The sequence below is a fragment of the Macaca fascicularis genome, chromosome 15 (assembly GCF_037993035.2).
Source record: "Macaca fascicularis isolate 582-1 chromosome 15, T2T-MFA8v1.1".
Taxonomy (NCBI): domain Eukaryota; kingdom Metazoa; phylum Chordata; class Mammalia; order Primates; family Cercopithecidae; genus Macaca; species Macaca fascicularis.
This window is the reverse complement of record NC_088389.1, coordinates 127,059,551-127,072,822: the sequence shown is the minus strand read 5'-3', so window position 1 is coordinate 127,072,822 and position 13,272 is coordinate 127,059,551. Positions and strand designations below refer to the sequence as shown.

Sequence of the window (13,272 nt, the reverse complement as noted above, 5' to 3'; positions counted from 1 at the left end):
TAATAATATTATTAAGGCTCCATTGTCCTATCTGTGGATAGAAGGGAGACTCTGAAATGAATATTTTGGTTCCTGAAGCCTTTTGGCATGCTGCTAGTCATTTTGGAAGCCTCTTTGTTGTCTAGTCTTAACAAGATGTTCCAGGATCATCTCATCCATTTTCTGTCCCAGACCTACAATCAGTCATTATTCCAAGAAGTCTTGGTTTTCTGTTAGAGAGAAAGTGTGTTTCCAGACCACAGTATGGTGCTAGTAATGATCATTGCTACTGTGGACTTGGTTATTATTTCTGGGCCTTTTCAGTGGCCAGATTGTATATATATCTCTTTATATATATATATATATATATATATATATATATAAAAGATATGTGTATGTATACATATATTTGTGATATATTTTTATATATGTATTTATGTACACATATTTGTGATGATGATAAAATACCTCGAGTTTATATTTACACTTTTTTGTATTGATACTTAATTTGAGCGATAGAGCTCTCATTTGGCCTCTTTATTATGTTTGAATACCAGTTCTACAATATTGATAATTCTGGTTCTCAAGCATATAGGGAATGATTTACTTTTAATGCCCCATTGTTGCTCATTTGCTTTATCCCGTATTACACAAAGAATAAAATAGCAGTACTACCACAGTTTGATTACTGACAACATTTAGGGTTTATCTGTTTTTGCCTCTACTCTCCCTTTTCTTCCATTTTTAAAATGAATATACTATGTCTTTCTTGTCAAAGATATAGACATTGCATTATATACTACCCTTCTCTTAGACTTCACTTGGTCCACAGGTAACTACACATTTCATGCTCCCCATCAGTCCTTAATGTCAGTGCTCCTCACGTCATTCTGGTTGTCTGAATCTGACTGTCTGGTAATTCCTCAAGAAGTGTTCGTGAGAATAATATTCCCTGAGATTCTTGCAATAACAGTTTTGTGCCCTTATACCTGAAAGTCAGTTTTGCTGGATGTAAAATACTTGACTCACATTGTCTTTTCTTGAGCGTCTTAAATATGTAGCTTTGTTTTCTTTTGGCATAAAGTGTGGTATTATGTGTTCTTTTTTTTTCCTTCTCCGTAGGTGCCCAGGGGATTTTTTTTCTTTTCATTATTGTCCAATAATTTTACTAGATTGTGTTTTGATGTTGGTTATCCTGGGTCCGTATTCTCATATACACAGTGTTGTTTTCACTTAAATTTTATTTTGGGAAAGACTTGCTTGTACTAGTGTTTTTGGTTACTTTTTCTATTCCTTTGCTTTGGCTTTCTTCTTCAGGGACTCCTATTATTCAGATGTTCAGTCTTCTTTGCCTATCTTCAGTTTTTGTCACATTCTCTCATCTTTTTGATCTGTTCATTTCGTTTTGCTTTTTTAAAATGTTGTTTGTTTCTCTTAAGGCTTATCTGTTGTGTTTATTCCCACTTATGTTCCTTCTAGTTTAGTCTTCATTTTTGAAATTAAAAAAAAAAAATTTAAGTCTTTCCTAAGTTCTTATCACTCATTGCTGGGTTCCTCTAATTCTGATTTACGTTGTTGATTCATGTCTTTTTCTGTTTTGTGAGCACATCTTTCTAGCACGTTTTCATTGGAGGGATATTATTCTGCTTGTTCTCTTTTTTCTCACAGTAATTTTTATGAGATTTGACCGTGCTGCCTTTCCCTTGGTCATTTTTATATGAAATTACTTACTCTAAATTTTACAAATGAAGCAGAGCTTAGAAAATCTTTTCTCACTTCACAGAGACCCATATGTTATTTCCATGTAGAGTGCTGCACTGTGTTGGACCTTCCTCTGGCTCTCCCTTGCTTTACTCTAGATCTTTTCTTTCCCTCATCCTTGTTCTTCCTATCCTACTTATTTTGATTCTCCCCCAGCAGTTTTTCCTCTTTGTTGGGCCCTGACCTGGGTGGGGGCCCTGGTGGGTCAGTTTTGGGAGTTCTAGCAGTTGGCCTGCTTTAGCCCCTCCAGGCCTTCTTACTGTGTCCCCCCTGCACCCTCTCAGCATTGGAGAGCAGGAAACCTTCCAGATTCAGCTGCTGTTCCCCAGCTGGCCCCTTGTGCTTTCCGGTGAACCTGTTGGCAGTTCTGGGGTCTCCTGTTTTTAGGTCTGTCGGGTGCCCTGTTGCTTCCTCCTCCTTTCACACAGATACTGAAACCGTGCAGAGTTCATAGCTAGTGGAGATTTTTCCCACCTGCTTGTACTTTAGGTGTCATGAGGGTATCTTGTTACCTAATTTTGATGTAAATGTCCGTGGGCTTTTGGTTTTGCTGTCTGGTTGCTGTCTGTTTCTGTGTACAGATTCAGAGATTCTCCTGCTTCTCTTGTTACCACCCTCTGCCCAGAATCTGTATGGTGATTTTTGTTTTTTGTTTTTTTTTTTTTTTTTTTTTGAGATGGAGTCTCGCTCTGCCGCCCAGGCTGGAGTGCAGTGGCCGGATCTCAGCTCACTGCAAGCTCCGCCTCCCGGGTTCCCGCCATTCTCCTGCCTCAGCCTCCCGAGTAGTTGGGACTACAGGCGCCCGCCACCGCGCCCGGCTAGTTTTTTGTATTTTTTTTTTTAGTAGAGACGGGGTTTCACCGTGTTAGCCAGGATGGTCTCGATCTCCTGACCTCGTGATCCGCCCATCTCGGCCTCCCAAAGTGCTGGGATTACAGGCTTGAGCCACCGCGCGCGGCCAGTATGGTGATTTTAAGGCGTTGCCTTCACAAATGTCTGACTTATTCCCCCAAAAATTATGTGAAAGAAGCTGAGATACAAGCAAGGATATTTTGCTATAGAAATCTTAATTGTTGTATTTGATTTATGTACAAATCAGGCCTTCTTTGTGGCTATTAGCATTCTCATTTAAGAGTTCATTATTATATATATTTTGGTATCATTGTAAATAAGTACTGAATTATCCTTTGGTTTGTGTGCTACAGTTAGATTTTAGGTTTGAGGAATTATTGCATAAACTGTTTTTTAAATAATCAGCTCAGTTTTTTGTTTGTTTGTTTGTTTTTTACTGTGCAAAAGGTGTCAGTAGTTAGTTTAGAACTAATGCTATTTTGAACAATGGATAACATGTGTCATCAAAATTAAGAAACATCTGAGTAAATTTTCTGCTGTGAAGGTTTTGAAATTATGTGCCATATATAGTACCTGGTATTTTGAAGTTTAAGGAGAATGTTACGCTAGTTACTGTCTCATCATATTATTTAACAACGTTTTATGTTTGCATGATTGGCAATTTCTGGTTGGAGAGGTTCAGTACTGAAACAGCACAAGTGTTGAAGGTCATACCTGAGGTTCATTGCCAGAGCTGTTGGAGGGAGCATTTATAGGCCTTGGTTCTGGCCTTCTCTTTTATGATCACAATTCAAAAATGAATTATAGGTGCCTAGAAGCAAAGCAATAAAAATCGTAGCTATTTTTTAAACCTCTTTCAGATAAAAGCCATGAGTTAATTTTTTTCATTTCCTAAAAAGCTCTCATCTTGACATTCTCTGGGCATATGTACAAAAAAGACAAAATACAAACAATAAAACTGAGCAAAGCCAATCAAACGAAACTCCCTAGTCATAAACCCCATGCTCCCATTCCATCAGTGTAATCAAGTACATGTTTAAAGGAACAGAGAAGGTTGGTTTCATTCTTTAAATTAGTGAACAACTTTTTTTTTTTAATTAACAATAAAATTCATAGAGAGGACCTTCCTCAACCATGACTTTTCTCTTGGCCAAAACCTCCATTTCAAGTTTAAAGATTGTTACCTACTATCAGTAGTTCTCATCTCACATTGATGAGAAGGAAAAGGCATTTCCAAGGTAACCTATACTAACATATTTGAACTCTCTCTCTTTTCAATATTTTTCCTAAAGAGTATTGTGGTGTTGATGTTTCTCTTGAGTATTAAAAATAAGAATAATGTGTTTTTGTGGAACCATACTGCTGTATACTGATACATCACTTAAAAAATATCAATTACCTCCTAGATGGCGTTCAGGAAGTGGCTTATATTCACTCAAATCAGAATGTGATTGGATCGAGCAAAGCTGAAAATCACATGAGCCGATGGGCAGCACATGATGTATTTGAGTTGAAGCAGTTTTCCCAGCTGCCTGCTAACATAGCTGTTTGCAGTTCTAAGGTAAGAAAGATATAGGATAGTATCATCTTTAGTTACCTCATTTTTCACAGAAGTTACTCAATAGTATTTTCTCTAAGTATTCCCTCAAAAATAGCTACAAAAACTGTAAGGGACATACAAATAAGTGTAAAAATCAAAACATTTGGGAGCTGTAGTCATTGAAGATGCTTTAGATTAAACAACAAATTTACACCCAAATACCTAGTAATGTTGAGTTGCTTAATAGTTTTCCTCAATAAAAATTGGCCAGTACCCCCAAAATGAAAAGGAATGTGAGGGAATCATGTAGTTCAATCAGAACCAAAACCATTTCTGCTCATATGGAAAAAGGAAAGTATGTGATTAGATTGCTCCACAATTTTTCACCTAAAATGAAGACACACACAGATAACTCGTTTCATATAGAATTTATATTTTTAGCAAAAGGATTTTTATACTGTTAAAAGTCATAAATACTTCCTATGGGCTCTTCCCACTTCAAATTGCTGTTGTGATATTTTTGTTTATGCATAGTCACTTTCTTCAAAGGTTTTTACAAAATATTTTCTTCTGTTTGGCTTATTATTTTCTAAGAGCTAAGTGCCTCAGGAGTAATTTTACTGTCACTTTATGGGCAGGAGTTCAGAATGCGTACTGTATATAATACCAATATTTTGCTTCAACCTAGTGCTATTTTACTTTTAAGAATGAAGGTGGGGGTAGAATTCCTCTGAACTATCAAGGGAATTAATTTATTTGTACCTCACTGGTTTGACAAAGGAATCAAATTAGCTTAACAATAAAACCAGAGTACAAAATGAAATTCAGGACCAGAGAAAATATAAATTAAACTGGAAGTTTAAGACGGGGAGAAAGTTAGAATACAAATTCATAGGACATAACATGTTCTACCCAGATATTGTATAAAGTTAAAAAAGATATTGCTAATTTGATTGAGTTTTCTGGTAGAAAAAACAAAGGAGGTAAGCTGTCTATTTAGTGATACCTCAACTAGTGCATGTGGAAATGTGTGTGGGCAGTTTGGGTGGTCACAATGACTGAGTGTCTGACTGGCATTAATGTCTGGAAGCCAGGGATTCCAAATGGCTCTCCTGGACAGAGGACTGGGTTGAGGGGGCAATGGGGAGGCACTCCCACATGCAAAGAATTGTTCTGCCCAAAATGCCACAACACCCTGCTGAGAAAGGCTGAGTGAAATGTTTGTCCTTAAGGAAGAAAAAAAACAAAAAACAAAAAAGCAGTGGTTCTAGGAGAAGCAAAGCTTTTCCTAGCACTCACTTTGAAGGAAATTTGTCACTTGGGGTTTTTTGGGGACCACAGAACGATATAGTAAACAGCCAGTTGTCTTATAATAGCCCTAGAATAAATCTAATAACGGACTTTGAAAGGCTATCCTTTCTAGCCTTTTTCAATGTAGTCCATAGGCCCAATGCCAAACTACAACTTGTGAAAGCATTCTTTCATGACCCAAATATGCTGCTTTTTATACTCGTCTTCTCATTTGATCCAGGAATGTACCATCTCTCAACCAACACTTTAAACAGCATTTCTACAGTTTGATTGCCTTGTATGTGCCGTCTGAAAAAGGCAGGCCGAATTATGTTGGGTTTTCCAGAAACTTGCTTTGTTAGGATAAAGAGTATGTCAGAATCTTTTAAACAGATAGCTAATTTTTTATTAGGATTTTTTTTTAACTGTGCCCTTTTTTAAAACCTTCTCCTTCTACATACAAACAAATTTTAATGTGAAATGTCAGATAATTTGGCAAACCGCTGTAGTGGATGTTAATGAAATAACTGGATACTGGTCGTTAGCTTATCTAAATATTTATTAGAGAAGAAATTTACAAGCATATAATTTCTCCAACAATTGACCTAAGAAGCAACCTGCTTCTTAAGCAAAGTTATAAAAATAAAATGCTGGAAACACAGTTTGCCTGTGAGCTCTTACAGTCCAAATATTTTTGAGGTGGACAACACAATCTCGTTAGAAACCTTGTCTCTTTACAGTGATTTTCAGAGGGAGGGGCATCTCTTGCTAGGAAACGAATTGGAATACCTACTCCCTGGGTGTTATAATATACCCTTGGAGGCTGTCTATCTCCCTCATCACACATACACCAACTTAGTAAACCTTTTCAGAGAAGATAAAGAAATTAGTTGTTTAATGACTACATTGTGGTGAAGTTTTAAAGCCACTAAATGGGAGGTCCATTCCCATGGCGCCCTTGCTAGCAGCCCAAGCACAGTCTACAGAAACACTCATTTCAGTGGCTGACTTCAGTCAGTAATTGATACAGCAAAATTTCATTCTAACATTTCAAAGCTGTCTCACAGAATTTCTGAGAAGAAAAGTTCCCAATCACTGATTTCATCATATCGCGTCATTATTACTTCAACACCTTTAATGAGGAAATCATTGAAACACACTCATCATCTTTGGCTAGAGAGACGTACGTTACTCAGAGGTTTTGCAGCTGGTGTGGCAGTGGGTGGCAATAGTGAATTTACAGTTTTGAAAAAAAAAGCTACGAGAAGAAAAGAGAATAAACAAAGGGAAAGGGAAATGAAGCAAGAACAAAAGAGACTCAATCATAGTGTTAGAAAATACCTGCAAACTTCTTGATCCTGAAGTCTCCAAAAAGCTCAGACCTCCCAGCGATAGTACAGTATCTTTCATCTGGGGCTCAGTCTAGAATCTTTTCGGTGACTGGTAATTCCTCTGAGTGCTTCATGTCTGTCATCAAAGTTTTATTAAAGAACTTTACTTGTGTTTGAAAAGATTGTGTGTGCATGCATGTGTGTCTGTAGCCAGTTGCAGACATGTTGTCTCAGTAAGAAAATATATCCTATTTGTTTTATGAAATCAGTACACAAGTAACAGTTGCCACAGTATACCAGTATTCCAACTTCAAAAGAGTACCGTAGAGTCTGAATCAGAACCTTTAACTAGATTGCAAGGGAATATACTAAAATGAAAACTTCTAAAAGAGAAGTAATAAACACCGTAATGCTAGATAAGATCCTATGGTCTTTCAGAGTTTTTCATGTATAGTAATTATTTGATGTACAGTAATTATTAATAACCAAAATGACAAAAACTGTGAATCTACTCTTCAAATTCCACCATGGATCTTAAAAAGGAGTAGAATGTACTCTAGAGTTCGTCTGTTATTTTGCTGTATGGAAGTATGTCGCGGAGCTGAACTGTACCTGTTTGTGATGTGATGCCCCCTTTTCTCAGTCAACTGCACGTTTTCAACTTAAGTTTGCATAAAATTTTCTGAAAAGAAATGTACAAAGACAGCCTTCAATTAAGGATTAATCACTATGGCAACTGAGATGTGGTGACTGAAGGGGGAGGATGTATTCTCCCCTCAGTTTCCTGCCAGCTGTCATAGTCAACCTCTGCTGCCTGAATCCAAGCCAAAATATCGACTGTGACCAACTCTAAGAAACTATATCTGTATTTTTATAAATTGGTACAAGTATCAGACTATAAAAGAAGACTTAATCCCTTGAATTGGATGACAGACACTTGGCACTCTTGTGAGTGTTTGACAGAGAAATAACGGGTCACTTTGTAGTAAAACCTGGATTAATAGTAAGCCCCTCTTTATGTTATTGCAGTGTGGTGTAAATGAGAGAACTAAGCGTGCTGTCAGCCCGGGGCGGGAGGTAGCGTGGGGAAGTGTCTTTTATATAACCAGTGCAGGTTTAAGCACTGTTCAGAATACTGTAAATACAAAATATTGTGTTAGTAAGAACTTCTCTTTCTTGTATTTGTATTAGATTGGCATTCTGTAGATTACTTAAAGAAAGGATTTCTGTGAGCTACGGTGGGTTTGATTGCAGTATGTTTATACAGCTTTTGGAGTCAGCTAGGAGGGATGGACTGTTTACAGTGAGCAGACTTTGGGGAGATAGAGCATTCCATTATCCTGTTTTTCAGGATAATGAATGGCATGATGATTTAAAGTAATTGTTCACAAATGGCTGGTTTACAAAGTAGTCCAGTAAGCAAGGTTTACGGTTTCAGCATGTAACTCTTACTGGGTGGGATAGTTCATGGTCTTAATCGTTTCTCTTTTTGTAGCTAGACATTAATTTTATGGCATTTGTATCAGAAAGTTACCCTTTCAAATAATTTTAGTAGAAATCAAGATTTTAAAATGTGTGTGTGTGTGTGTGTGTGTGTGTGTGTGTGTGTGTATGAAATTATGTGACTGATATTGACATGAAAAAGGCTTTTGTGTTTCTACACCTAGAAGTAGGATTGGTTGTAGATAGCTTTCTGATTCGGAAGATAATATGTCATTTGAATAGAAAATACCTGCTACTTAGAGGAAGGAGAATCTAGTTTTTAAACTATAAACATAGAGACCTATTCCCCTGCTAGCTGGAGGCTACAAGAAGCTGTAGCATCTTTCCGCACAATGATGATACCAGGATTCATGGACTAATGTAACTGATGAGCTGATGTGTGCAAAACACATTCAACACCTTGCAAGAAAGGCATTGAAATTATTCAAAAAATGTAATTTTTTATTATTGTAATTATGATTATTGCTTACCAATGGGGTGATGTGTAAATAAGTCTCTACAATAACCTGCTATTTGCTTCTCTGGTTCCTTGTTTAAAATTCTTTGTCACCTGTGTCTGCTGATTGAACTCCTACCCCTTGTATCATCTGTGACAGCTCTCCCCCAACTCATCTCCAAAGCAATATAAATTTTTCCTCATTCTTCTCTTTACTTGTGTGTGTTTATCTGCTATAGCAGTTATCTCATTGTATTATGCAATACTAGATGAATATGTACAAGATGCTTTTGAGTGCAGGAAATAGAATAACCATCAAACATTGGGCTATATAGTAAGTCACTAAACTAATTCAAATAACAGCAGGTCTGGAAGGAGGCATTTTCAGGTGTGACAGCCCCATGACACTATAGTGTCACTAAACTAATTCAAATAACAGCAGGTCTGGAAGGAGGCGTTTTCCGGTGTGACAGCCCCATGACACCACAGGGATTCAGGCTCTTTCATTTTCTGCCCCGCTATCTTTAGTAAATTAACTTTCAGTCCTTAGGTCTTTTGCCTCATGTTGCCAGATGACTATTGCAACTCAAGAACTCATTTCCTCAAACAAATCTATTCTGAGGATAGGGAAGTGTAATTGTTTTCATATATCTGTCTCTCCTATTATATTTATTTATTTATTTATTTTGAGACAAGAGTCTTGCTGTCACCCAGGCCGGTGTGCAGTGATGCAATCTCTGCTCACTGCAACCTCTGCCTCCCAAATTCTAGTGATTCTCCTGCCTCAGCCTCCTGAGTAGCTGGGACTACAGGCACATATCAGCACAACTGGCTGATTTTTGTATTTTTAGTAGAGAAGGGGTTTTGCCATATTGCTGAGACTGGTCTCAAACTCCCGACTCAGGTGATCCACCCACCTCGGCCTCCCAAAGTGCTGGGATTACAGGCATAAGCCACCATGCCCAGCCTTATCTCTCTCCTTTTGTCGGGTGTATTAGTCCATTTTCACATTGCTGATAAAGACATACCAGAGACTGGGTAATTTATAAAGAAAAAGATTTAATGGACTCACAGTTCCACATGGCTGGGAGGCCTCACAATCACGGTGGAAGGTGAAAGTCATGCCTTACATGGCAGCAGGCAAAAAGAAAAATGAGAGCCAAGAGGAAGGGACAACCCCTTATTAAACCATCACATCTCGTGAGACTTACTCACTACCATGAGAACAGTATGAGAGAAACCACCCCTATGATTCTATTATCTCCCACTGGGTCCTTCCCACAACACAGGAGAATTATGGGAGCTACAATTCAAGATGAGATTTGGGTGGGGACACAGCCAAACCCTATCATTCTGCCTCTGGCCCCTCCCAAATCCCATGTTCTCACATTTGAAAACCAATCATGCCTTCCCAACAGTCCTCCAAAGTCTTAACTCATTCCAGTATTAACTCAGATGTCCACAGTCCAAAGACTCATTTGAGACAAGGCAAGTCCTTTCTGCCTATGAGCCTGTAAAATGAAAAGCAAGTTAGTTAGTTTTTAGATACAATGGATGGTCAGGAATTGGATAAATACACGCATTCCAAATGGGAGAAAGTTGGCCAAAACGAAGGTGCTAAAGGCCCCATGCAAGTCCAGAATCCAGTGGGGCAGTCAAATCTTAAAGCTCCAAAATGATCTCCCAGGACTCCATGTCTCAACATCCAGGTCACACTGATACAAGAGGTGGGTTCCCATCGTCTTGAGCAGCTCTGCCCCTGTGGTTTTGCAGGGTACAGCCTCTCTCATGACTGCTTCCATGGGCTGGCATTGAGTGGCTGTGGCTTTTCCAGGTGCACAATGGATGCTGTCAGTGGATCTACCATTCTGGGGCCTGGAGGATGGTGGCCCTCTTCTCACACCTCCACTAGGCAGTGCCCTATTGGGAACTCTGTGTGGGGGCTCCAACCCCACATTTCCCTTCTGCACTGCCCTAGCAGAGGTTCTCCATGAGAGCCCCACCCCTGCAGCAAATGTCTGCCTGGACATCCAAGGGTTTCCATCCATCCTCTCAAATCTAGGTGGAGGTTCCCAAACCTCCATTCTTGACTTCTTTGCACCCGTAGGCTCAACACCACATGGAAGCTGCCAAGGCTTGGGACTTGCACCCTCTGAAGCCATGGCACAAGCTGTACCTTGGCCCCTTTTAGCTGTGGCTAGAGTGGCTAGGACACAGGATACCAAGCCTCTACCATTTTTCTATGAAACCATTTTTTTCTTCCTGGGCCTCAGGGCCTGTGATGGGAGGGGCTGCCGCAAAGGTCTTTGATGTGCCCTGGAGACATTTTCCTTCTCAAAGAGGTTCTATAAATGAAAATGTGAATAATTATTCTAATTTGTTAGTATGAGCATAACTCTTTTGTGGTGAGTTGGCATTAGATAAGACAAATATGTCTGAACTGGAATTTGTGATATTTTGCAAATTATCTGATGAAGATAATACACCTTTAATATAACTAGGATCTGCTCTCACAGTTTTTACAGCAAGATGGTAAGTTGGTGTTTTATTTTAGAGATGTCAGCCATCTGGTTAGCCACATTACTTAGTATCAGTCAAATTTCAGTTAATCTATAAACAAGTCTCATGACTAGCATTACCTGCTTCAAAGTGGATTGGAAAACCATATCCCACTATTTCATTTGCTATGTAAGGCTATTTTGTTGCAGGTGAAATAATTGAATGCCTTAACAGCAAGGACTTTTTATCTTGTTTAGAAAATTTGTTTGGCAAATGTCCTCCAGAAATTAAGTTTTCTTTGTCGTTGAGTTGGGGGAAAAATAACCCTGTTACTCCTCTGTTCTCACCTCACAACAATCAACACACAAGATTTCTGTGACCAGCTCTGTGGGGGATTCTCCCTTACACCAGCGAGCAGTCAATTCTGTAGCAGATGCCAGCTGGGTATCCTCCGATTCCGTTCCAGTACTATCTGCCTGGATACAGTATCAGATCCAACAGGTTGAACACTCAGTCCCACAGACTGCCCGCAGCTTGTCACTCAAAAGACCCAGTTTGTTTTACCTGTGCTTCTAACCAAGCAGCTGTAAATCAGGGTTCCCACAGTCCGCTCCCGGGGCTTGTTTAATTTGCCAGAGCAGCTCACAGAACTCAAGGAAATACTTAGGGTTACCATTTTATTAGGATAGAGATGAAGAGCTGCGTAGGGTGAGGTATGGGAAGAGGTGCAGAGCTTCCACACTCAGTCCTGAGTTCTCCGCCCTCTGAGAATGTCCACCTTCTCAGCTATCCAGATGTTCTCAAAATCCAGTACTTTGGGGTTTTTATGGAGGCTTCGTTACATAGGTATGGTTGATTCAATCAGTCGTACCTATGTAATGGTTATGATGGTTAAGCCACTGGTGATCAGCGTAACCGTCAGCCCCTGTTCCTTCTCTGGAGGTTGGGGGTGGGGCTGACAGTCCCAACCCTCTGACCCTGCCTTGATCTTTCAGGTGACCAGCCCCATCCTGAAGCTCCCTAGGGGGCTGCCAGCCACCAGCCAACTCATTAGCATAGAAAAGCACATCACTGTATTTCAAGGATTTTAGGAGCTGTATGCCAGGAAACCGGGACAGAGACCAAATGTCTGTTTCACAATATCACAGTCATATTTGTGTAAGTTTATAGTCATCCAGCAAGCATTTATTGAGAGCCTATAGGGCATGACTCAGGACTTAGTACAATAAAAATACATGGTTGCTCTCTGGATTACAGGAGTGTGATCTAGTTAAATAGATAAGACCTAAACAATCAAAATAATTTCAAACAGTACAGGGGGCCCTACCTATTCAAAGAGATCCCCTAGATTTCATTGTATTTCTCTGATGGGTGAAATGAGGATCTTTGGCCTATGTGCAGCGTTATTTGGTTTGGTATGTTGTATGAGATGACATAAAATCTTAAATCAAGGTACATTCCATTTTATAATAAAGCTGCCAAATGAGAAATCAAAGCAATAATGCAAGAAAAGAGTATGCAAGGGAAGTCTTGTGAAGCTGTACCTTCGAGCATAGGTAGGACAGTGTTGGGCAAGAAACTAGGTTCTGAGGAGATCTGGAGCCAGAAATGTGATGATGTGTTTGGCAGCTAGTGAGAAGACTGGACTGACCAGGCAGACTTACATTGGACCACAGAGAGCAGTAAGGTACATAGGGGGTTAAGAAAAAGTCATGAAGAGCCTTTCATTTAGGGCAATAATCAATAAATGTTAAACTGATCTGAACAGACTGAGATGTTAGGCTTTATACTCTGACAGGTTAATTTTCAAGATATGCCAAATACCTAATCATTCCACAGTGAAGAAGGCCAGGAGCCAGGCTGGAGCAGGTTGATGTAATGATTATTCTAGACAAAGATTATTCTATTTTCACTGAACAGGTGGGGGACCATTTCATGTGTGTTGATATAAAGCTGGGTGAAGCCCAGACCTACTCATGATTATCATGATCAAACTTGCCAACATGGAGGTATCAAGTATGTGTTGAATGAAGACTTTCCAGTTTATTAGAGACTGACAGTTGTCAAAGTGTGGTCCGTGG

The 13,272-nt window shown here is 39.3% G+C and overlaps 1 protein-coding gene across 17 annotated transcripts in view; it reads left to right on the top strand.

The window, feature by feature from the left end:
- The window catches only part of ERCC6L2 (ERCC excision repair 6 like 2), a 136,515-nt gene that overhangs the window by 97,723 nt on the left and 25,520 nt on the right, over nucleotides 1–13,272 (top strand). For all 17 annotated transcript variants that reach the window (XM_065530871.2, XM_074017990.1, XM_045372872.3 and 14 more), the window contains one exon: nucleotides 3,999–4,153. In XM_065530871.2, the coding sequence (XP_065386943.1) occupies nucleotides 3,999–4,153 (155 nt within the window). The remainder of the gene's footprint in view (nucleotides 1–3,998; nucleotides 4,154–13,272) is intronic.